The sequence below is a fragment of the Odocoileus virginianus genome, chromosome 11 (assembly GCF_023699985.2).
Source record: "Odocoileus virginianus isolate 20LAN1187 ecotype Illinois chromosome 11, Ovbor_1.2, whole genome shotgun sequence".
NCBI classification, from domain to species: domain Eukaryota; kingdom Metazoa; phylum Chordata; class Mammalia; order Artiodactyla; family Cervidae; genus Odocoileus; species Odocoileus virginianus.
In genome coordinates, this window is record NC_069684.1 from 24,572,455 (window position 1) to 24,598,152 (window position 25,698).

Here is a 25,698-nt window from a genome sequence, read left to right on the forward strand (position 1 = left end):
CTGCCTCCAGGTTAACATTGATCAACTAACCTATAATATCAAGCACAGTTGTTCATCTGTAAGTGAAACACATAACTGAAATATTATCCATTCCAAATTTCAGGTATTTACTCCTAGGAATAGCATGTTTCTAAAATAAAGTCATCCTATATATTCCCCTTCCTGCCCCCTCCATATTATGGGGCAATGATGTTACAAGTAACAAAAATCCAATAGTTTTTGGATTAATTATAAAAAAGTAATTTATTGACTTACACAATTGAAAAAGGAAGGTGAAAAATGGCATTGGGTATTCTAGCTCCAGAGCTCAAGTGGCACCCTCAGGATTCACTTCTTGGGTCTTCTGTTGCTTTGTCAAGCTCTCTCCACATGGTGGCAAGACGGTACTGGCAACTCAGTCTGACCTCCTTTCATCATATATTGCTGAAAAAAAATGCCTATTTACTTACTGCTCTGGCAAAAATTCAGGACTAGCTTTGATTACACTGATCTGTGTTACATGCTTTTTCCTGATCTAATCACCGAGGCCAGGGGTGAAGAAAACACTGCTCTGCCAGGACTTGATCTGGAGTGGGATCAGCCCCACCCAAACAACACAGGCTTAGAGTATGTGAAAGGGATTCTGTACTAGAAAACTGTGTGCTGTTACCAGAATAGGAAGGATGGGCACGCACAAGCAATGGATGTTCAGCACCTCCTCCCTCAAATTTCAGCTGTGGAGATTAGCTATATGTAGAAACAGTCCTTTTGTTGTACACCAGGAGTGGCACTGATATTACATAATTACTGCCAAAATAATGGCTCAAGATATTTTAAAATTAACTTATCAGTTTGGACAGGCATCCTCTAACACGTCATTAGTCTACAGCTAACTGGTGGCAACCCTGTGGTAATTTAAACCCAGACTGACCCAGGTTCAAATCCTGGTTCAGTCCTTTCCTAGCTGTGTGTTCTTAGGTAGGTGACTCAACTTTGCTGAGTTTGCTCAGTCAGTTTGAAGAATAAAATACCACCTTCATTGAGTTGCTCTGAGGATTGGATAGTATTTATATTAATCACTTAGTACAGTATTCAGCACATGACAGGACTTCAGTAAAAGAAATATAAATATTAATATAGTACATTAAGAGGCTTGCCTGGTGGCTTTGTGGTAAAGAATCCGCCTACCAATGCAGGAGATGCAGGTTTGATCCATGGGTTGGGAAGATCTCCTGGAGGAAGGCATGGCAACCCACTCCAGTATTCCTGCCTGGAGAATCCCATGGACAGAGGAGCCTGGCGGACTACAGTCCATGGCGTCGCAATGAGTAGGACACAACTAAGCAACAACGCAGTACATCGAGTTACCTTAGAGTAACTTTCTCAATTAGTTAACTTATCCTATTATTTTAACAGAAATAAAATTGTATAAAGAATAAAGCTCTGGAACTTCCTTGGCAGTCCAGTGGTTAATCTCCAAGCTTCCAATGTAGGCAATGTGGATTCAATCCCTTGTCAGGGAACTAGAATCCCATATGTCATGTGGTATGGCCAAAAATTTTTTTAAATAAAAAAAATTTTTTAAAGAATGTAATTCTTAGTACAAAAGTATGGAATTCAAGAAATATAATAATTAAAATAATTTAAATTCTACTCCAAGGACCCATTCTCTTAGAGTAGAAAAAATTTAAATTCAATCAATTTGGAAAGCTTTCTACCATAATTTCTTGAAGCTGACCTAATTTCAGGGGGGCTTGAAGAGTGCTTATTTTCTCTGTTCCTTAAGTCTTCTGTACAACAGGCCTTCACTGTATTCCTTGACCCCCATTTTAAGCACTCACAGGTTGTTGCTGATATGCCTCTGGTACATTAATTTGTCTCCTTCAGATCCAATGCTCTCTCTTCAATACTCTCATCCTAAGCTTTCGGTGAGGGGCATGGGAGTTAGAAGTGATGGCAGGAGTCTATCTACAGCACCTGATCCATGCTAGAGGCAGGAATCTCTTTCCAAAGGCCAGTTTCAAACCTAGTCTGCCCCAATGAATCATGCAGCTGTTTCTGACATGGAGTTAAGAAGAGAACAAGGCTCCTCTGTTTCTAGTATTCTCAGACCTATTTAACGTCTTCCCATTCTTCCTGGCTTTCAGAGTACTACAAATAATCTTTAAGCACTCTATTTAGTTTTTAGTTATTTAATTCAGTTTTAGACTTTCAAGAAACACTTGTATTTGGGAATACACAAATACACCCAATGGAGAGTAATTAAAAACAGAATCATGCACAATCATGCGTCATAAGTCATCTTGCATCCAGACACTAAAAGACTCTCCTGAAACTAAGGACTACGAAAAGGAACATATTAAAAGTGAAACACCTAACATGTCTTGCTCTTCCACCAACTTCAGTAGGAAATGAGTGTTTAGTAAAGCAAATGTGCTATATCAGTGATCGCAGGACCAAGCCAAGAGCTGACAAAGCTTCTAGAATATTGTTTCCGACTACAGTGTCAACTCTACAATTCTGATTACCACAACTTATTTGAATAAGAAATTTTAGTATTATACTTCAAATTTTTTTTTTCAGAATTACTCTTGTATTCCAGAAGTTCAGAACTATGATAGTGACAGTCTGCTTGGGCCTAAGCCAAATATTCGCTTTAACACTAGGCTATTTAGCCTCCAACTAAAATGTTCAGAGTTCCTCTAAAATATTACCTCCTCCTTAATGATTTCCTTGTAGAAATAGTAAAGAAATGAATGTTTTCCTCTTCAGTACAAAAACTTGCCAGTTTTCACTCCGTGATCAATGTGAATATTTACATAATTTCTGGGCAAGCTTTGCCCTTCTCTGCTGGTTTCTTTCGATGCTCCTATCCCACCTCCATCCTTCTCCCCTTTTTAAAAGTCAACTGTTTCCTATCTTAAATTCCTGAATCAAAAGAGAAATAGTTTCCAAGCTGCTTCCGCTCCTGCCATAGTCGGCACTTCTGAGGTCTCTTGTAACGTTTCTTGTTGGTGACAATGACCATAAACCATAGGAGAAAGAGCCTCAGTAAACCAGAAAATTAAGCACGTTGCCCGTTATAATTACAACCTTTCATAGTTTAGACTGCATCCTCGTATTTCCAGAAAATTCTTTCGTTTAAAGGCCAAAGGTCAGACTAAGACCGGCTGGTCTTAGTCTCATTTTAAAATTTTATTTTTTAAGTTGTAAAATAAATATGGGCCATATAACTGTAAACTTACAAAATGCAGAAAGCCCCCGCACTCCACCGTCCAAACACAGCGAATTAAATAATCTTGAGGAAATCTCCCGCGTCTCTCGCCTCTCTTCCTGCACCTTGCAACCTTGACGTTTGCGCGCCGCAGCCGCAGCGCTTGGGGTGGCGCTACCGCGCGCTGGGTGCGCCGTCGCCATGGTAACCACGCAATCCTGGGGCCTCGAGAGCGGTGAGTCTGAGTCCGAAGGTCCCGGGTCTGGGTCCGCGGTCTGAGGGACGAGGGTCGGCGCACCGCGTGGGTGTTGAGGAGAACTGGCATCTCCCCGCCACTTTGTTCGGTTTGGCTAGAGGAGAGTGGGCGCCATCGCGGCGTCCCCAGGCTTTCCCTCAGAACCGAGCGCTGCGTCGCGGGTCGCGCCCCGAGGGCCGACCCTGTGCTTCAGGTGTCCCCTCCGGCCCACTCCCAGCTCTCCACTGAGGCTGCCTCTCTCCGCATCCTCGTCCTCCGGCTTCCCCTTTGTTTAACCCTAGGAGCCCTTTGAGGCCTTCTCCTTGAGCTGGCACTTAAAATCCTCAAGGGACTACATTTTTTGAAGAAAAAATTCAGTTGGTTTAAAAGGCCCTTGAGGTTTATCCCTCTACCACAACTTCATACATCCTTGTCTGCCTTCCTGGCCCTTTGTTTTTGCTTATCCCATTACCTTCTCCTTTTAAGACTCCTGTTCTTCAATACCAAGTGTCACCTCTTCTGGGAAGCTTTCCGGGGACCTCCCTACTCTGAGTCTTATCTAGAGAGGTCCAATCTCTTTCCTTTCCAAACACCCTTTGCTTATCACGTCCTTCATCCCATTGCGTCATTGCTGATTTGCTTGTGTCTTTCCCACCAGACTCTGATGCTGTGAAGTAGAGACCTATGTGATTTTATATTAGGAGTGTATTGTTGTTGTTTCGTTCCTAAGTGGCGGTCGGACTTTTTGAGACCCTATATACTATAGCCCACCAGGGTTTTCTGTCCATGGGATTTCTCAGGCAAGAAGACTGGAGTGGTTGTCATTTCCTTCTCTAGGGGATCTTTGTGACCCAGGGATGGAACCCACATCTCCTGCATTGGCAGGTGGATTCTTTACCACTGAGCCACCCAGGAAGCCCCATGAGGGCCTTAGCAGCCTCTAAAGAATGCAACTTTTATAGTTAAAATTCACACTAATTTAGTACAGCAGAGCTATTCTCAATTCATTGTTGAGAATGAGTTCAGAAAAGTTGCATTGTTAATAAACCAGGACTAAAACATGGGTCTTCTGACTCATAGTCTGTTCTGCCATTCTGCCTTCAGAGTTCCAGACCTCCTGTCTCCATGGTCATGTTCTGTATGAACTGTTGGTTATATGTGGTGGGGTTGCAGTTTAGATTCATGTTAGAATTTTTCTGGGCCAAGAAAATATCTATCCATACAGTAACTGTTACAAATCTAGTAAGAATTAGAACTTAAAATGGAATTAAAAAAAGATTTATTAATTATTTTAACAATAGCATAAACCCACTGTGTAGTAAACCTTAGTTACATATTTCGTATGGGAAAAACTATTATCTAAAACAAAAATATTAGTTTTTTCAATATCTAAAAAGTTGTCTGAGGAGACTTTACAAATAGCTGAGGAAAGAAGAAGTGAAAGGCAAAGGAGAAAGGGAAAGATATATCCAGCTGAATGCAGAGTTCCTGAGAATAGCAAGGAGAGATAAGAAAGTCTTCTTAAGTGAGCAATGCAAAGAAATAGAGGAGAACAATAGAATGGGAAAGACTAGAGATCTCTTCAAGAAAATTAGAGATACCAAGGGAACATCTTATGCAAAGAAGGGCTCAATAAAGGACAGAAATGGTATGGGCCTAACTGAAGCAGAAGATATTAAGAAGAGGTGGCAAGAATAAACAGAACTATCTGTGATCAAAAAAGATCTTCATGACCCAGAGAACTACAATGGTGTGCTCAGTCACCTAGAGCCAGACATCCTGGAGCGTGAAGTCAGGTCGCTCTTAGGAAGCTTTACTATGAACAAAGCTAGTGGAGGTGATGGAATTCCAGCTGAGCTATTTCAGATCCTTAAAGATGATGGTGTGAAAGTGCTGTACTCGATATGCCAGCAAATTTGGAAAACTCAGCAGTGGGCACAGGGCTGGAAGTGGTCAGTTTTCATTTCAATCCCTAAGAAAGACAGTGCCAAAGAATGTTCAAACTACCACACAGTTTTGCTCATTTCACACTGTTGTTGTTCAGTTGCCAAGTTGTATCCGACTCTTTGCAACCCCATGGACTGCAGCACGCCAGGCTTCCCTGTCCTTCACTATCTCCTGGAGTTGCTCAAACTCATGTGCATTGAGTTGATGTTGCCATTCAACCATTTCATCCTCTTTTGCCCCTTCTCCTCCTGCCTTCAGTCTTTCCCAGCTTCAGGGTCTTTTCCAGTGAGTCGGCTTTTCGCAACAGGTGGCCAAAGTGTTGGAGCTTCAGCTTCAGGATCAGTCTTTCTAATGAATATTCAGGATTGATTTCCTTTAGGATTAACTGATTTGATCTTGCTGTCCAAGGGACTCTCAAGAGCCTTTTCCAGTTCCATAGCATCAGTTCTTCAGCACTCAGCCTTCTTTGTGGTCCAACTCTCCCATCCGTACTTGACTCCTGGAAAAACCATAGCTTTGACTATATGGACCTTTGTCGGCAAAGTGACCTAATTTTTAAGGTCCTAATAATCTGGCTTCGATGATCCAACTGTATTTATTACTTTTCCCCAACATGGACCCTTGTTTAAACAGATGAGTCTTTTTAACATTCTCTTTCAATCTTTTCCTAATGAATCTCACCCACATTGATGTTTTTTCTCCTGTTCCTATTGAATTTACGGTTTGCATTCCACATTCAGCATTTTAGTATGTATTCAGGCAGTCTATTGGTGCATGATAAACTTTACTGATTGAATGAATGAAATATTTTATAATTATTTTGAACCACTAAGCATTTTCATTCCATTCATATTGTCAGTTGACTGATCAAACAAACAAATAAACAAATGCTGATTTGAGTATGTTTCTATTACTTTTTCTCTTTTTTGATCTCAGGTATTTTTGGAGTTAATGGAGTCAGAAGTACCCCCAGAGTCAGAGAGTTCAGAAAAATTAATATTTTCTTCACCACAAGAAGAAGAGGAAGAAGATGATAGTGAAGAAGAAAAAGAATCCAGAGAAGCAGAGGAAACTGTCACCATTAACCCCCTCTTATCACCTGCTCTCACAGGGGATGTAGAAGGTTTGCAGAAGATTTTTGAGGATCCTGAGAACTCTCACCATGGGCAGGCCATGCAGCTACTCTTGGAGGAAGACATCGTTGGGAGAAATTTGTTGTATGCAGCTTGCATGGCTGGGCAAAGTGATGTGATTAGAGCTTTGGCCAAATATGGTGTGAATCTGAATGAGAAAACCACCAGAGGTATTTTCTCTCATCACTATTACTTCTAACTACCTAAAGATACCATGTATTGTCTTTAAATTTGGATAAATTTGATGTGTCTGCTTTATATTTTGCATATGTTATGTGTATATATATATGAATGTGTGTATATTCATGTTATTATAGCATAGTAATTAAGAATACAGAATTTGATATTTATTAACTGGTGTGACTTGGGCAAGTTACTTAATCATTTTGTGTCTCTGTTTCATCTACTAAATGGGGATGATTGTATTTTCTTTATAGGTTTTCCTTATAGGTTATGAGGATTAAGTATGCTAATGTAAAGTTGGTGTATATAGTAAATGCTCAATAATCTTATCACTTATTTCCTTGGAAGGTTTATTCATTTTTGCAGTCATTATTCAATTAGCTCTTTAAATTAAGTCACTGTTTTTTTTCAGATTGGAACTATAAGACATGGTCATTGTAGAAAATGAAACAATGGTCTTTAGCAAATAGCAAATACACATTTTCTACATGCTTACGTGGAACACTTAAAAAAACTTGTCATGTGTTAGGCCATAAAGGAAGTGTCAACAATTATCAAATAAACTATAGCATGCAGTCTGTGGTCTCTGACCACACTAAAATAAAATTAGAAAATAGTGACAAAAAGATTACTGAAAATCCCTATAATTTTGGAAACAGGAACACACTTTCAGTTATCTGTTGGTGACAGAAAATGTAATAGAAATTATGAAATATTTAGGTGGCAACAGGATTGCTATGTCAGACCGTGTGAAATAAAACTAAAATTAAAATCTAGTTTAATGCATATATTAGAATAAAAAATATTGAAAATTAGAATATAAAGTATTTAACTCTAGGAGTTAGAAAAATAACAACTGAAAATCCAAAGAAAGAAGAAGATAAATAATAGAGTAAAATAATGACATTGAAAATAAAGAAACAATAGGGAATTCCCTGTTAGTCCAGTGGTTCGGAGTCTGCCTTCCACTGCAGGGTGCCTTGTTTGATCCCTGGTGGACTGAGATTCCTGATCCATAAGCTGCACAGTGCAGCCAGAACAAACAAGCAAACAAACAAACACAATAAAGAGAATCAACAAAACCAAAATCTGCTTTAGTGAAAAAACATTTGATAATATTGATAATTTTTGATATGTGATATTATAAGAAGAAGAGAGTGTAAATAATATTTGGAATCTTAAAATGAAGCATTCACACAGGAAAAAGTAAGATTTAAAAAATTATTAGAAAGTATCATAAACAACTTCATGATAATACATTTGAAAACATGGATAAAATGGACAGTTTCTTCAATAAAATATATATTACCAAAATTGAGTCAAGAAAAAAAAAATAGAAACTTGATTAGATCAACGATTATTTTATTCTTTTTTTTTCCATTTTCTTAATTAGTTGGAGGCTAATTACTTTACAACATTGCAGTGGTTTTTGTCATACATTGAAATGAATTAGCCATGGATTTACATGTATTCCCCATCCCGGTCCCCCCTCCCACCTCCCTCTCCACCCGATCCCTCTGGGTCTTCCCAGTGCACCAGGCCCGAGCACTTGTCTTATGCACCCAACCTGGGCTGGTGATCTGTTTCACCCTAGATAATATACATGTCTCGATGCTGTTCTCTTGAAACATCCCACCCTCGCCTTCTCCCACAGAGTCCACAAGTCTGTTCTATACATCTGAGTCTCTTTTTCTGTTTTGCATATAGGGTTATCGTTACCATCTTTCTAAATTCCGTATATATGTGTTAGTATACTGTAATGGTCTTTATCTTTCTGGCTTACTTCACTCTGTATAATGGGCTCCAGTTTCATCCATCTCATTAGAACTGATTCAAATAAATTCTTTTTAATGGCTGAGTAATATTCCATGGTGTATATGTACCACAGCTTCCTCATCCATTTGTCTGCTGATGGGCATCTGGGTTGCTTCCATGTCCTGGCTATTATAAACAGTGCTGCGATGAACATTGGGGTGCACGTGTCTCTTTCAGATCTGGTTTCCTCGGTGTGTATGCCCAGAAGTGGGATTGCTGGGTCATATGGCAGTTCTATTTCCAGTTTTTTAAGAAATCCCCACACTGTTCTCCATAGTGGCTGTACTAGTTTGCATTCCCACCAACAGTGTAAGAGGGTTCCCTTTTCTCCACACCCTCTCCAGCATTTATTGCTTGTAGACTTTTGGATAGCAGTCATCCTGACTGGCGTGTAATGGTACCTCATTGTGGTTTTGATTTGCATTTCTCTGATAATGAGTGATGTTGAACATCTTTCCATGTGTTTTTTTGCCATCTGTATGTCTTCCTTGGAGAAATGTCTGTTTAGTTCTTTGGCCCATTTTTTGATTGGGTCATTTATTTTTCTGGAGTTGAGCTGGAGGAGTTGCTTGTATATTTTTGAGATTAATCCTTTGTCTGTTGCCTCGTTTGCTATTATTTTCTCCCAATCTGAGGGCTGTCTTTTCACCTTGCTTATAGTTTCCTTTGTTGTGCAAAAGCTTTTAAGTTTCATTAGGTCCCATTTGTTTATTTTTGCTTTTGTTTCTAAAATTCTGGGATGTGGGTCATAGAGGATCCTGCTGTGATTTATGCTGGAGAGTGTTTTGCCTATGTTCTCCTCTAGGAGTTTTATAGTTTCTGGTCTTACATTTAGATCTTTAATCCATTTTGAGTTTATTTTTGTGTATGGTGTTAGAAAGTGTTTTAGTTTCATTCTTTTACAGGTGGTTGACCAGTTTTCCCAGCACCACTTGTTAAAGAGGTTGTCTTTTTTTCATTGTATATCCTTGCCTCCTTTGTTGAAGATAAGGTGACCATAGGTTCGTGGATTTATCTCTGGGCTTTCTATTCTGTTCCACTGATCTATATTTCTGTCTTTGTGCCAGTACCATACTGTCTTGATGACTGTGGCTTTGTAGTAGAGTCTGAAGTCAGGCAGGTTGATTCCTCCAGTTCCATTCTTCTTTCTCAAGGTTACTTTGGCTATTTGAGTTTTTTTGTATTTCCATATAAATTGTGAAATTATTTGTTCTAGTTCTGTGAAAAATACCGTTGGTAGTTTGATAGGGATTGCATTGAATCTATAGATTGCTTTGGGTAGTATAGCCATTTTGACAGTATTGATTCTTCCAATCTATGAACACAGTATAGTTCTCCATCTGTTTGTGTCCTCTTTGATTTCTTTCATCAGTGTTTTATAGTTTTCTATGTATAGGTCTTTTGTTCCTTTAGGTAGATATACTCCTAAGTATTTTATTCTTTTTGTTGCAATCGTGAATGGTATTGTTTCCTTAATTTCTCTTTCTGTTTTCTCATTGCTAGTGTATAGGAATGTAAGAGATTTCTGTGTGTTAATTTTATATCCTGCAACTTTACTGTATTCGTTGATTAGCTCTAGTAATTTTCCGGTAGAGTCTTTAGGGTTTTCTATGTAGAGGATCATGTCATCTGCAAACAGAGAGTTTCACTTCTTCTTTTCCTATCTGGATTCCTTTTACTTCTTTTTCTGCCCTGATTGCTGTGGCCAACACTTCCAAAACTATGTTGAATAGTAGTGGTGAGAGTGGGCACCCTTGTCTTGTTCCTGATTTCAGGGGAAATGCTTTCAATTTTTCACCATTGAGGGTGATGCTTGCTGTGGGTTTGTCATATATAGCTTTTATTATGTTGAGGTATGTTCCTTCTATTCCTGCTTTCTGGAGAGTTTTAATCATAAATGGATGTTGAATTTTGTCAAAGGCTTTTTCTGCATCTATTGAGATAATCATATGGTTTTTATCTTTCAATTTGTTAATGTGGAGTATTACATTGATTGATTTGTGGATATTAAAGAATCCTTGCATTCCTGGGATAAAGCCCACTTGGTCATGGTGTATGATTTTTTTAATATGTTGTTGGATTCTGTTTGCTAGAATTTTGTTAAGGATTTTTGCATCTATGTTCATCAGTGATATTGGCCTGTAGTTTTCTTTTTTTTCTTGTGGCATCTTTGTCTGGTTTTGGAATTAGGGTGATGGTGGCCTCATAGAATGAGTTTGGAAGTTTACCTTCTTCTGCAATTTTCTGGAAGAGTTTGAGTAAGATAGGTGTTAGCTTTTCTCTAAATTTTTGGTAGAATTCAGCTGTGAAGCCATCTGGTCCTGGGCTTTTGTTTGCTGGAAGATTTCTGATTACAGTTTCGATTTCCTTGCTTGTGATGGGTTTGTTAAGATCTTCTATTTCTTCCTGGTTCAGTTTTGGAAAGTTATACTTCTCTAAGAACTTGTCCATTTCTTCCAAGTTGTCCATTTTATTGGCATAGAGCTGCTGGTAGTAGTCTCTTATGATCCTTTGTATTTCAGTGTTGTCTGTTGTGATCTCTCCACTTTCGTTTCTAATTTTGTTAATTTGGTTCTTCTCCCTTTGTTTCTTAATGAGTCTTGCTAATGGTTTGTCAATTTTGTTTATTTTTTCAAAAAACCAGCTTTTAGCTTTGTTGATTTTTGCTATGGTCTCTTTAGTTTCTTTTGCATTTATTTCTGTCCTAATTTTTAAGATTTCTTTCCTTCTACTAACCCTGGGGTTCTTCATTTCTTCCTTCTCTAGTTGCTTTAGGTGTAGAGTTAGGTTATTTATTTGACTTTTTTCTTGTTTCTTGAGGTAGGCCTGTAATGCTATGAATCTTCCCCTTAGCTGTACAGTGTCCCATAGGTTTTGGGTTGTTGTGTTTTCATTTTCATTCATTTCTATGCATATTTTGATTTCTTCTATGATTTGTTGGTTATTCAGAAGCGTGTTGTTTAGCCTCCATATGTTTGAATTTTTAATACTTTTTTTCCTGTAATTGAGATCTAATCTTAGTGCACTGTGGTCAGAAAAGATGACTGGAATGATTTCAATTTTTTTGAATTTACCAAGACTAGATTTATGGCCCAGGATGTGATCTATTCTGGAGAAGGTTCCGTGTGCACTTGAGAAAAAGGTGAAGTTGATTGTTTTGGGGTGAAACGTCCTATAGATGTCAATAAGGTCTAGCTGGTCCATTGTGTCCTTTAATGTTTGTGTTTCCTTGTTCATTTTCCGTTTAGTGGATCTATCCATAGTTGTGAGTGGGGTATTAAAGTCTCCTACTATTATTGTGTTACTATTAATTTCCTCTTTCATACTCGTTAGCATTTGCCTTACATATTGCAGTGCTCCTATGTTGGGTGCATATATAATTGTTATATCTTCTTCTTGGATTGATCCTTTGATCATTATGTAGTGTCCATCTTTGTCTCTTTTCACAGCCTTTATTTGAAAGTCTATTTTATCTGATATGAGTATTGAGACTCCTGCTTTCTTTTGGTCTCCGTTTGCGTGGAATATTTTTTTCCAGCCCTTCACTTTTAGTCTGTATGTGTCCCTTGTTTTGAGGTGGGTCTCTTGTAGACAGCATATATAGGGGTCTTGCTTTTGTATCCATTCAGCCAGCCTTTGTCTTTTGGTTGGGGCATTCAACCCATTTACATTTAAGGTAATTATTGATAGGTATGGTCCCGTTGCCATTTATTTTGTTGTTTGGGGTTCACGTTTATGCCACCTTCCTGTGTTTCCTGTCTAGAGAAGATCCTTTAGTTTTTGTTGAAGAGCTGGTTTGGTGGTGCTGAATTCTCTCAGCTTTTGCTTGTCTGTAAAGCTTTTGAGGAGTTCTTCATATCTGAATGAGATCCTTGCTGGGTAGAGTAATCTAGGTTGTAGGTTATTCTCTTTCATTGCTTTAAGTATGTCCTGCCATTCCCTTCTGGCCTGAAGGGTTTCTATTGATAGATCAGCTGTTATCCTTATGGGAATCCCTTTGTGTTATTTGTTGTTTCTCCCTTGCTGCTTTTAATATTTGTTCTTTGTGTTTGATCTTTGTTAATTTGATTAATATGTGTCTTGGGGTGTTTCGCCTTGGATTTATCCTGTTTGAGACTCTCTGGGTTTCTTGGACTTGAGTGGCTATTTCCTTCCCCATTTTAGGGAAGTTTTCAGCTATTATCTCCTCGAGTAACTTCTCATGGCCTTTCTTTTTGTCTTCTTCTTCTGGGACTCCTATGATTCGAATGTTGGGGCGTTTCACATTGTCCCAGAGGTCCCTGAGGTTGTCCTCATTTCTTTTCTTTTTTTTTCCTCTCTGCTTCATTTATTTCCACCATTTTATCTTCTAACTCACTTATCCTATCTTCTGTCTCTGTTATTCTACTCATGGTTCCCTCCAGAGTGTTTTTGATCTCATTTATTTCATTATTAATTTTTAATTGACTTTTTAAAATTTCTTCTAGGTCCTTGTTAAACATTTCTTGCATCTTCTCAATCTTTGTCTCCAGGCTATTTATTTGTAACTCCATTTTGTTTTCAAGATTTTGGATCATTTTTGTTATCATTATTCTAAATTCTTTTTCAGGTAGATTCCCTATTTCCTCCTCTTTTGTTTGACCTGGTGGGCTTTTTTCATGTTCCTTTACCTGTTGGGTATTTCTCTGCCTTTTCATCTTGTTTAGATTGCTGTGTCTGGAGTGGGCTTTCTGTATTCTTGTGGTCTGTGGTTCCTTTTTATTGTGGAGGTTTCACCCAGTGGGTGGGGTTGGACTATTGGTTTGTCAAGGTTTCCTGGTTAGGGAAGCTTGTGTCAGCGTTCTGGTGCGTGGAATTGGATTTCTTCTCTCTGGAGTGTAATGGAGTGTCCAGTAATGAGTTTTGCAATGGGTCTATGTGTTAGGTGTGACTTTGGACAGCCTGTATGTTGACACTCAGGTCTATGTTCCTGCGTTGCTAAAGAATTTGTGTGGTATGTCTTGTACTGGAGCTTATTGGCTCTTGGGTGGTGGTTGGTTTTGGTGTAGGTATGGAGGCTTTTGGATGGTCTCTTATTCCTTAATGTTCCGTGTAGTCAGGAGTTTTCTGGTTTTCTCAGGTTTTGGGCTTAAGTCTCCTGCCTCTGGATTTCAGTTTTATTCTTCCAATAGTCTCAAGACTTCTCCAACTATACAGCACTGATAATAAAACTTCTAGGTTAATGGTGAAAAGATTCTCCACCGTGAGAGACAACCAGAGAGGTTCACAGAGTTACATGAAGAATAGGAGAGGGAGGAAGGAGATAGAGGTGAGCAGGAGGAGGAAAAAGGGGACTCAAGAGGAGAGAGACAGATCTACGCAGTTATCTGTTCCCAAAGTGTTCTCCGTAGCCCAGACACCCACAAAGATTCACAGAATTGGATTGGGAAGAGAAGGGGAAAGGAGGAAATAGAGGTGTTCTGAGGTAGAAAACAGAGAGTCAAAAGTGGGAGAATAATCACCACACTCCTGAATAGAAATGGGAACTGAATATTGGATTCTTAAATGTCCAAAATTTATATCACATACTGAAAAACAAAGATTAAAAATCTAGTGTAGAGGTTAGACTCTTTGAAATACAATGTTTAAAAACAAAAACACACAAAAAATTTAGAAATGTATATGAAGTTCGGTTTAAAAATAGGGCTTCTCTCTTTCTCTTTTTTTTTTTGGAAAGGTTATAGTGAAATGAAAATGAAAATTAAGGAATAATAGAGGAGTATTAGAGGACTTTAAAAGGAAATAGGAGAGAAAAACAAGAAAAAGAAAAAGGAAACAAAATTTTTTTCCCTAATTAAAAAAATCGTAAAAATATATGAAAATGAAATTTGAGGAGTAATGGGGGAGTAATAGGGAATTTTAAAAGAAAATAAAAGAGAAAAAATAAAAAATTAAAAAAAAGGAAAGAAAAAAAATATACATATATATCTAGGAATTTCTCTGGAGTTGTTGCGGTCAGTGTAGGTTCAGTTCAATTTCAGATAGCTCCTCTTTCCAGCTTACACTTCTTGATATCTATAGGCCCCTTCCGGTGTAGTCGGTGTTACCTTCAGGGATTTTAATCTGTTGCACCGGTCCTTTCTGAAGCGGTTCCCTTTGTTTATTTGGCTTCTGTTTGCCGTCTCTTTGGTGTCTAATTTCCGCCCTGACACAGGCGGCCGGAGGTGATCTCTTATTTAGGTTCTCTAGTTTAGTTCAGTCCTGCTACGGGGAGAGTGGGGCACTGCAGACAGATACCGCTCTGTGTGGATAGCACTCACCGTGTTCCGGCCACACTGGGTTTGCCCGGCTCACGGGTGTCAGTGCTTTCCCCGTCTACACTGCTCAGGCTCCCGGCTGCTCTATATGGAGCGGGCCCTGCGTTGAGTGCCCTGCGTTGAGTGCGGTTCCAGTTTTCAGGTACTCCACAAAAGCGCGGATTCGGTTGCGCCTGCGTTTTGTGCCTTCCCCGGCCTGAGAGGTTCAGGCAGCCAGAGGCTTGGGCGTACTCTCCCCGGGTGCAGCACGCCTTTTCCCTCCGCGTCGAGCAGCCCAGGCAGCCAGAGGCTTGGGCGCACTCTCCGCGGATGTGGCGCGCCTTTTCCCTCCGCGGCGAGCGGCGCAGGCAGTCAGAGGCTTGGGCGCCCTCTCTCCCCGGGTGCGGCGCGCTTTTTCCCTCCGCAGCCCCAGCGCACACCGCCAGTCGGGTCTCAGGGAGTCTTTAGATAGGAACCGGGGGCCTCTTTGCAGTGTGGGAGGGGGTGGCTTCTCAGGGGCTGAGTTCGCCGTTTTCCTCTCCCCCCCTGCCTCCTACCTCCAGCGGGGATGGGCCGGCTCTTCTCTGGAGTTTCTCAGTCCCTTTGTTTTGCGAACCGCCGGCAGTGTGTTCAGGCCGGTTAATTTTCTCCCTTCCTATCCCACAGTTTAAAAAAGCTCCCTCCGATTGCTCTCAGGGTCTTCGGGCCGGTCCTTACCCTAAGCAATGCTGCCCGCTCCTCTCCGCTCCGCCCCCGCTTGTTGCTGGCGGGTACGGGCGTCTGGGGTACTTTTCTGCTGGGAGTTGCTTTTAGGCACGTAATCTGTGGGCCTTGTTTAATTTTTCCTCCAGTTAGATTGCCGAAAACTTCCCCCAGTCCCGCCAGTGCGAGGGTTTCCTGGTGATTGGAAACTTCCTCTATTAAGACTCCCTTCCCGGGACGGGTCTCCGTCCGTAGCTCTTTTGACTCCCTTTTTATCTTTTATATTTTGTCCTACCTCCCTTCAAAGACAATGGGCTGCTTTTCTGGGCACCTGATGTCCTCTGCTAGCGATCAGAAGTTGTTTTGTGAAATTTGCTCAGCGTTCAAATGTTCTTTCGATGAATTTGTAGGGGAGAAAGTGGTCTCCCCGTTCTATTCCTCTGCCATCTTGGCTTCTGGAGTCCAGATCAACCATTATTTTAAAAATATTGAATAAGTAATCAGAATCTGCCTGATTCTCCCACCCTTTGAAATTCCTAACTCAAATGTTTTGAAAGATATGGTTTACTACACTTATAAGGAAGGAGTAATCTCTAGCTTATACAAAGTTTCCATAGAAAATAAAGAGAGTTGGACTATTGCTTATTTTATGAGATAACTTTTATAGCAAAACTAGTGAGGGACAAGCATTAGAAAGGAAAATTATAGGCCAATCATTTAATAACACATGCAACACCTTAAAATATTAGCAAATTGAATCTAATGTGTGTTGAAACATTTACTGGACTAGCTTGGGTTTATCCCATTTATGCAAGGATTTGCTTTTTAAAAAAAATATTTATTTATCAATTTTGCCTGCACTGGGTCTTTGTTGCTGCTCGAGTGCTTGTGGAGAGCGGGGGCTCTCCTCTCGTTGTGGTGCATGGGCTTCTCCGTGCAGCAGTTCTCTTGTTTTAGAGCACAGGCTCTAGGTGTTCTGGCTTCAGTAGTTGTGGCTCCTGGGCTCTAGAGCGCAGGCTCAGAAGTTGTGGTGCGTAGGCTTAGTTGCTCCGCAGCATGTGGGATCTTCCTGGAGTAGGGATCAAACCTGTGTCCCCTGCATTGGCAGGTAGATTCTCAACCACTGGGCCACCAGGGAAACCTCAAGGATGGCTTTAACATTAGAAAAATCGTTAGTATAATTCATTACACTAAAAGATTATGTAAACAAAACCACCTGGTCATCTCAATAGATGTAGAAAAGTCTTTTGAAAGAAAATGTAGCATTCATTCATGATGAAAGCTTTTGGGGAAATAGGAACAGAAGAAGCCTTTCTTAAGGCTGTGGAAAACTTGTAGCAAAATTTATCTAATATTGAATTTTAAGCTATTTAACTTGGGCAAGTTATATAACCTTTCCATGCTACAGTTTCTTCATCCATAAAAATGGGACTAATAGTAATGTCTAAAAATCATACTACATAAAGGAAAATGAGAGCCTTAAATCGAATATCTGATAGTGTACCTCCAGCACCCCAGGGAGAGGGTGCTTTGACTAACTGATATGGGTATCGCCATCTTCTTGTTAGATGTTTTCCAGTGTGTGAAGATAGGTGTGCAGTCTTTTGAGTTTGATGATGTACTCTAAGATAATCCGTATCTTCATTCTGATTTCATGCTTACCATGAAATCTTCTCATTTAGCAGAAGTTGAAGGTGCATCCTGCTTTTTTCTTGCTGCTTATGGTAAAATGCCAGAGGAGACAGAGAAATTGAGAGAATTGCTAAATTAAAAGGAACCAGGACTTAGATGATATATGATGATCTGGGAAATTGTAAGCTTGTTTGCCATTTCAATGAAGATGATTTTATAATGAAATGTATGCATGAACTGGCTAACCTAATTGTACCAGTCAACTTGGTGATTATTACTTCAGTTCAGTTCAGTTGCTCAGTCGTGTCTGACTCTTTGCAACCCCATGGACTGCAGCATGCCAGGCCTCCCTGTCCATCACCAACTCCCGGAGTTTACCCAAACTCGTGTCCATTGAGTCATTGATGCCATCCAACCATCTCATCATCTGTTGTCCCCTTCTCCTCCTCCCTTCAATCTTTTCCAGCATCAGGGCCTTTTCAAATGAGTCAGCTCTTCACATCAGGTGGCCAAAGTATTGGAGTTTCAGCTTCAACATCAGTCCTTCCAATGAACACTCAGGACTGATCTCGTTTAGGATGGACTGGTTGGATCTCAGGGACTCTCAAGTGTCTTCTCCAACACCACAGTTCAAAAGCATCAATTTTCGGTGCTCAGCTTCCTTTATAGTCCAACTCTCACATCCATACATGACTACTGAAAAAACCATAGCCTTGACTAGATGGACCTTTGTCGGCAAAGTAATGTGTCTGCTTTCTAATATGCTGTCTAGGTTGGTCATAACTTTCCTTCCAAGGAGTAAGCGTCTTTTAATTTCATGACTGCAATCACCATCTGCAGTGATTTTGAAGCCCAAGAAAATAAAGTCAGCCAACTGTTTCCAGTGTTCCTCATCTATTTGCCACGAAGTGATGGGGCCAGATGCCATGATCTTGATTTTCTGAATGTTGAGTTTTAAACTAACTTTTTCACTCTCCTCTTTCACTTTCATCAAGAGGCTCTTTAGTTCTTTTTCACTTTCTGCCATAAGGGTGGTGTCATCTGCAAATCTGAGATTATTGATATTTCTCCTGGCAATCTTGATTCCAGCTTGTGCTTCATCCAGCCCAGCATGTCTCATGATGTACTCTGCATATAAATTAAATAAGCAGGGTGACAATATACAGCCTTGACGTACTCCTTTTGCTATTTGGAACCAGTCTGTTGTTCCATGTCCAGTTCTGTTACTTAAATCATTATAAAATAATGAATTATATTACAGTTTACCAGTAAATTTATTGTTTGGTTGGTATTGATTCAGTTCCCATGAGCTTGTTTACATGGGAGAACAGATCAGTGCAAAGTTTTTTTTTTTTTTTTTGGGTCAAAACATTTGAGTTCTACTTTCAGGAAATTTCAAGTATATAGTAGTACAATTATTAGCTATAGTCATTGTGTTATATATTAGGTCCTGGGATCTCTTCCATCTTCTAACTGAAGTTTGTACCTTTTTTCCAATCTCTCCCTATTTCCCCCACTCCTCAAGCCCCTGGTACCACTTTTCTACTCTGTTTCTATGGGTTTAATTTTTTATTTTAGATTTCTCCACATAAGTGATACCATGCAGTATTTGGCTTTTTCTCTCTGATTTATTTCACTTGGCATAATGCCCTTCAGGTTCATCCATGTTGTTACAAATGATAGAATTTTCTTTTTTTAAGGATCAATAATTGTATGTATATATGTGAACACTATTGATTTTTGCAACATAAGAAGCCAGTGGCCTAAAATTAAGGGACTTTTGGGTGAAGAACTGTGGTAGATATCTCTTTAAGAAGATGTATGCCATTTATTTGTGGATGATTCCCAGAGATTACATTTATATTCAAGATTTCCTTTCCTTTTAAATATTGGAGAATTGGACAATTTTGATTCAAAGGAAAGATGATGAAACAGTTCTTACAATCTCATCTCTTTGATCTGAAGGAAGGAGGATGAAACAGTTCTTACTGTCTGAGCTCTCTGTACTACTGACTTCTGGTCTGTTGGAAAGTGCCTTGTTTTCTGTTTGAGCCAAGGACATTTGTGTACAGTTGTAGGTTATTGATGGAACCACCTTTGGTTCTGGTAAGGCTTTGGTTTCTCAACCTGGCCACACTCAAACAAGCATGATTGAAATGAAATACTGTTTTAAACTCTGCCTTTCCCTACAATCGGGTACTATTTGTTAAAGGTGGAGGAATAGCCAGGTCTTGAGCTGGGAACTGGGGATAGAAAGATGAATGAATTCAGCAACCTTGATCAGGTTCACAGTTAGCAGAAAACAGATGTGTAAATAGATGATATATGATGAGACAAGGTACAGTAATAGCTCAGAGGAGAGATTAGTCAGCTTTACCTGAAAGTGTTGGACATGGTCAAGGAAGGCTTTATAGAAGAGGCAATATGTTCAGTTTTTTTTTGGCTGCACCATGTAGCCCTTGGGATCTTGATTCCCTGACCACAGATTGAACCCGTGTCCCCTGCAGTGGAAGTGTGGAGTCTTAACCACTGGACCACCAAGGAAGTCCAATATATGGAATCTTGAATAATGACCAAGAGTTTATCAGACAAATGAAGTTGAAGGATAAGGCATGGCAGGTGGCAGTAACTGCAGTATCAGATAGTAACTGCAATAGCAGATTTTAGTGTTAAAATATTTTTGCTATCCTGGTGTACTTATCTGCTATTTTAGGTGATGAAATGCTGGCCTTTTTATAGGTATAATAGTTTTATTTGGTATTTTAAACATATGAAATTAGAGTCATTTTTGGATTGAGAACAATTTCAATGATTTAATTGCTCAGTGTATATAAAAAGACAAACTGAAGATTACGAATGTAGATGGTCCATATTGTGGTATTGCAAATTCTATTGTAAGAATAATTCTTGAGTTCACAAGCCTCCCAAACAAGTAGAACGTGAATCGCACAGCTTCGAAATTGATAAGGAAACTGAAATGGACTCTCTCTGTCTTTATATGTGGAGACTAAAAAAGACAAATACGAGCCATCAGTGTTTTCTTTGGAGAAAAAGATTACAACCTACTCTCAATAGAAAGATTGCAATTCTATTAAAAAAGCAAAAAACTGTTCAGATAGATCTCTGTGTTTTAAAATTAGAGATGAGAAAATTTTTTTTCAAATGTGCATTTCTTTAATTTTGAAAAATATACACAGGAGAAGCCATGTGTTTTACATAGGAATAATAAGGAGATGAGATAATTTGAAGGAAAGTGTTTGGTGTTGGTTTATAACTACTTCCAACTAATGTTGAGTGAGAAAAACTTCAATAGCTGAAAAAATTTGCACAGAAATGTCCTGTTGAAACCATTGACCTACTTGAAAGATAATGTTTTATTTGTGATTTTCATGATTATAGTTTTTTCATTTTAATAGTATTTGCTTTTTAATCTTTAATTTTTATTAGTTTTATCTGACAGTTTATATTGCTAATAGAATGACAATATATACTTAACATTTGTTTGACAGTTATGCTTTTATCTGATATTTTATGTTTATATATTTTTGTATTTAAGATGTATTAGTCTTGGACTTCCTTGGTAGCTCAGTGGATAAGAATTCGCCTTGCAATGCAGGGGACATGGTTCGATTCCTGGTCTGGGAAGATTCCACATGCCATGGAGTAGCTAAGCCTGTGGGTAGAAACTACTGAGCCTAAACTCTAGCGCCTACAAGCCGCAACTGCTGAAACCTGTGCACCTGAAGCCTGTGCTCTGCAGCAAGAGAAGCCCCTGCAATGAGAAGCCTGCACATAGCAAGAGTACTCCCTGCTTACTGCAACTAGAGAAAGCTCATGCGAAGCCACGAAGACCCAAGGCAGCCAAGAATAAAAATAAATTTTAAAAAATTGAAGAACAAAAAAATGGGTATTAGTTTCACTAACTTAAAAAATGAATTCTGAACTCAATTTTACAAATACTGGTATTAATGCTAAGTAAAGATAAAATTTATACTTAAAAAAATTTTCTCAGGCAGAGACAACCGGCATATGCAAAATCATATGAAACAATATGATTTGGAGAATTCAAAGAGTCTGGTACTGCTAGTAGGCAGGTTGTGAAAAATATTCTAGGTAAGTGAGTATTTTGCTCCATGGCCTATTACTTGTTTGTGACTATCATCATCTCAGGTTTGGGATTTTGACCTTATCAATGACCTTCGTCAGTTTAAGCAACCTTGAGAAAAGTTCTTATCCTCTCTGTGCTTTTTTTTTTTCCTTATCTATAAATGAGAACAATACTACTTTTTACATCATAGGATTGTAGAGAAGATTAAATGAGTTGATACTTGTGGAGAGCACAGAACAGTGCCTGTATAGAGAAGAAGATTGCTTTTCCTCTTGTCTGATCTTTTGCCTTAATGTGAACTGCATGCTCAGTTAACTCTCTATTTAGTAACCAGTAGTCTTCCATGTAGAGATTATTTTTCTCTTGGAACCAATTCTGATTTTTCAGTATTCCATTTATGGTCCCTTTCTTCCTGCTGAGATTTCTAACCTGTAACCATCTGTATCTCACTTCTAGGTTCAATTATTCATTGCCAATATCATGGGAGAACTTTAGGAAAATCCCCCCTCTTGTCTGGATGCTTTCAAAATCATCTTATTTAAATGTTCTTCTTCTGGGAAGGCTATGGAATTAATGTAGTACAAAGATCTGTGTGTTTCCTTCTAGAAAACACACCATCTCCCACAAGGGGAAAAAAAACAAACCACATATGAAGATTTCAAATTCCTTGACAAAAGCCTCTCTCTGTTAAGAAATCATGTTTTCTTATTTTTAAACTATGTATATTAAAAAATAGGAAAAATTTTAGGTGTTACCGCTGGCCTTTTTTTTTTTTGCTATTGGCCTAAAACATAGTATTTAGTAGTAATTTAAGCCCTGAGAAAAGCAATGTAAGGACGGAGAATATCTCATTTGAAATGGCCTCCTGCTCATGCTATCGTTGTGTCTTTTCCGTAGATAGTGTCTCCTTTCCCAGCAAATCAGGGGCTGTGGGCTGTTTGGCTGAAGAAATACATCTTCGGGAAGGTGATATCTGGATATTTCTTGGCTCCCAGTTTTGTGGGGTAGTTGCCTCTGTAAATCTAAGAAATAGCTTTCTAATTTGATAGCTCACAATTTCAGTTTTAATTCAAATGATCAATTTCCAAATCAAAGGCATACACAGTTTTAGTAATTTGTATGGTTGTGTTAACAATAATGGAGTAATTAGAGGTTGATGAAAATTTCTTAGACTAAAGTCATAAATCTAACTGTGTTCCAGTAGATGACTGTTAGGGAGATTGCCGTCTTCCTCAGAAGATGTTGAAGAGCTCAGATTGCCTGTGTTGATTCCTTGTGTCCATCATTTACTGGCTATGTGCCTTGGGCAAGTTTAACTTCTCTGGACCTCTGTTTCCTTGTCTGTAAAATGAAGATTATAATAGTTGTGACCTCATAGGGTTTTTTTTTAACCAACCAAATGAACTTACTATATGTAAAGCACTTAGGATAATACCTGTGAAAGTCACTCAGTCATATCCAACTCTTTGTGACCCCATGGACTGTAGCCTGCCAAGCTCCTCTGTCCATGGGATTCTCCAGTCAAGAATACTGGAGTGGGTTGCTATTGCCTTCTCCAGGGGTCTTCTTGATCCAGGTATGGAACCCAGGTCTCCTGCATTACAGGCAGATTCCCTACCATTTGAGCCACCAGGGAAGCCAGAGGATAATACTTGGCTTGTAGTAATTGTTCAATACCTGATTATCATTATTATCTTCTACTCTGTAGAAGAGCCTGAAACAATGTAGTCTTTTTGACCTGACCATCCTCATTCTATTTGTTAGGTTACACACTCTTACACTGTGCTGCAGCCTGGGGTCGATTGGAGACTTTGAAAGCACTGGTGGAACTGGATGTTGATATAGAAGCTCTGAACTACCGGGAGGAGAGAGCTCGAGATGTTGCTGCTCGATATTCCCAGACTGAGTGTGTTGAGTTCCTGGACTGGGCAGGTAAGGAAGCTTACAAGGTAGTAGTAGCAAACACTCACTGCTGGGTTTCCCTCCCGTAAGTACGAGTTACAGGCTGTGTCGTTAACAAAGCAAAGAGGTGATTAACATTTTCACCTTCTATTAGGATTTTTATTTGTAGACATAACATATATAGTCACCATTGGTGATAATATATCAAATCTGCCTTTTTTTTTGCTATTGGCCTAAAACATTGTATTTAGTAGAAACTATATTCAAAGCTGGTTGATTTACCACCTTCTAACAATTTCTCCAATAATCTTCTATAAGAATGTATGTATAATATACATACATGGTTCAAGGCCATTTTCTGAGAGACCTCAGCAGAGTGGACCATTCCTTAAATGTTTAAAAGAATGACATACTTGAGGAATATGTTTGATTCCCCAGGTAGAAACAGTTGTAATAATTTAAAATGGTTTGCTATGCAAAATTAATCCATGGTGTTAGAAGTCTGAATAGCAGGTTTCATTATGGCATGAGGGAGGGTACTTCTGGAGCATAATACTCTTTTTTTCTTAGTTTGGTGACTGTTAACATAGTATGCTCATTTTTGAAAATTCATTGAGCTGTACCCTTGTAAATTTTGCACTTTTCTGTATGTGTTTTGTGCTTTAATCAAAGGTCAAAAACTATGTACTATTTTGAGTTTTACTGTTTTTGTTACAGTATTTCTTTAACCTGTAGAATAGAGCTGAGAGATTTCAGGAAGATATACCTGTGTAATTATGTATGTGACAAACATTGGTTATAAAACTAGTACCAAGGACGTTCATGGCATTCATTTTGTATAGTTCTCTGCATTTGTGTTTCTAGGATTACAAGCATAGCATTGTTGTGGTACATAGCTATGTTTTGGTACATAGATTGTTCCTGCCCTCTGGACATTTGTTATCTGAGGGGCGATAAATTATAGATGCATCCTACAGTTAAAAAACAATATCAGAAAGACTATAATTAAGAGTTAAAATCGGCAGAGCAGGTGGGTCATGCTGTGGGGTGGTCAGAGAACATGAAGTCAGAGTATGTTGGAGTTGAGATGGGCCTTGAAGAAATGGTGGGATTTGTATACACAGACTAAGGAGAAAGGGTGTGAGCAAAACCTTATGACTGGAAGTGACGTGTTGGGGAAACAGTGATGAGATTGCCTTACTGGAAGAGCAAGTCAATATAATTTACATAAGCAGGCTACAGCACAGGCAGGTTAATAAAAGAAAAGTAAGTACATGGGCTCTTGAATCAAATTGCTTGAGTTGAAATACTGGTGTCTCTCCTTGAAACCTATGTGACCTTGGGCAAGATACTTAAATTCTTTATACTTCAGTCTTAATTTCCAGAAAAGGGGGCTCATAATAGTCCTTATCTCTTGGGGGAGTTGTGAGATTGAGATGAGATGCTATAAACCATGTCTCAGCACAGTGCCTGTTGGGTGATCACACTTGAAGTGTGACGCTGCTATTGTTCCAGTCAGATTATACCTCCAAATGTCAGGCTAAGGTGTTTACATTTCATTTTTGTAGCCATTGGGAGCCTTTGGAAGATTTTATGTAGAAGAGGAAGAGGATTAAAGTGATCTTTAGGAAGATTCATATGGCAGCCTTAAGGAGTTGTTTATCAGTAAAATAAAAAGGGAACTGGGAGGATTAATAGAAGTAAGGAAATTGAGGGAAGGTAGCATATTTGGGAAGAAAAAGATGAGTTATACTTTGTAGATTATTTGGTATTTAATTGTCCACTTGCACTAAATATTTTTGAGGGGCCATATTTCTGTCAGTTACCTTCAATTTTATGATCAGATGCATAAGCAAAAAGAAAATAGCAAAAAATTTAATTGACTTCTTCATGAATAATTAGTTCTAGGTGAAATTCACATTCATGCATGTTAAGTCGCTTCACTTATCTCCAACTCTTTGCCACCCTGTGGACTGTAACTGCCAGGCTCCTCTGTCATTGCAGTTCTCCAGGCAAGAATACTGGAGTGGGTTGCCATGACTTCCTCCAGGGGATCTTCCTGACCCAGGGATTGAACCCATGTCTCATGTCTTCTGAATTGGCAGGTGGGTTCTTTATCACTAGCACCACCTGGGAAGCCCAAAATTCACATTATATAATTTTTATTTATTTTTTAAAAATTAATTTATTTTATTTGGAGGCTAATTACTTTATAATATTGTAGTGGTTTTTGCCATACATTGACATGAATCAGCCATGGGTGTACATGTGTTCCCCATCCTGAACCACCCCCCACTACCTCCCTCCCCATCCCATCCCTCAGGGTCATCCTAGTGCACCAGCCCTGAGCACCCTGTCTCATGTCTCAAACCTGGACTGGCGATCTACCAAAATTCATATTACATAATTTAAAATCCAATTTTGAAGAATGACCCATGGTATTTAAGAAAATACAATCCAGGAACAAACTTTGCTGTAACTTTTCTGAAAGTTTGGGGCTTATGAGCATAGAGTTTCATTGGTTTTTGTCACTGACCGGAAGTCCATGGGCTCGACATGCAGTGAGACCAAACAATGCCAAAATGTGAGTCTGG

The 25,698-nt window shown here is 39.1% G+C and overlaps 2 protein-coding genes across 6 annotated transcripts in view; one reads left to right on the forward strand and one right to left on the reverse strand.

Moving 5' to 3' along the window:
* The window catches only part of KLHL20 (kelch like family member 20), a 71,870-nt gene extending 68,354 nt beyond the window's left edge, over window positions 1–3,516 (reverse strand). The window contains exons 1-2 of one of the 3 annotated variants that reach the window (XM_020902256.2): window positions 3,225–3,314; window positions 256–423 (exon numbers count right to left, since the gene is read on the reverse strand). In XM_020902256.2, the coding sequence (XP_020757915.1) occupies window positions 256–286 (31 nt within the window). In that variant the 5' untranslated portion in view covers window positions 287–423; window positions 3,225–3,314. Of the gene's footprint in view, window positions 1–255; window positions 424–3,224 lie in introns of all 3 variants that reach the window. The other 2 variants (XM_020902260.2, XM_020902261.2) reach the window with 2 other exon arrangements.
* The window catches only part of ANKRD45 (ankyrin repeat domain 45), a 51,869-nt gene continuing 29,520 nt past the window's right edge, over window positions 3,350–25,698 (forward strand). For 2 of the 3 annotated variants that reach the window (XM_070474067.1, XM_070474066.1), the window contains exons 1-3: window positions 3,350–3,428; window positions 6,312–6,678; window positions 22,967–23,134. In XM_070474067.1, the coding sequence (XP_070330168.1) occupies window positions 6,327–6,678; window positions 22,967–23,134 (520 nt within the window). In that variant the 5' untranslated portion in view covers window positions 3,350–3,428; window positions 6,312–6,326. Of the gene's footprint in view, window positions 3,429–3,468; window positions 3,643–6,311; window positions 6,679–22,966; window positions 23,135–25,698 lie in introns of those variants that run through there. The other variant, XM_020902253.2, reaches the window with a different exon arrangement.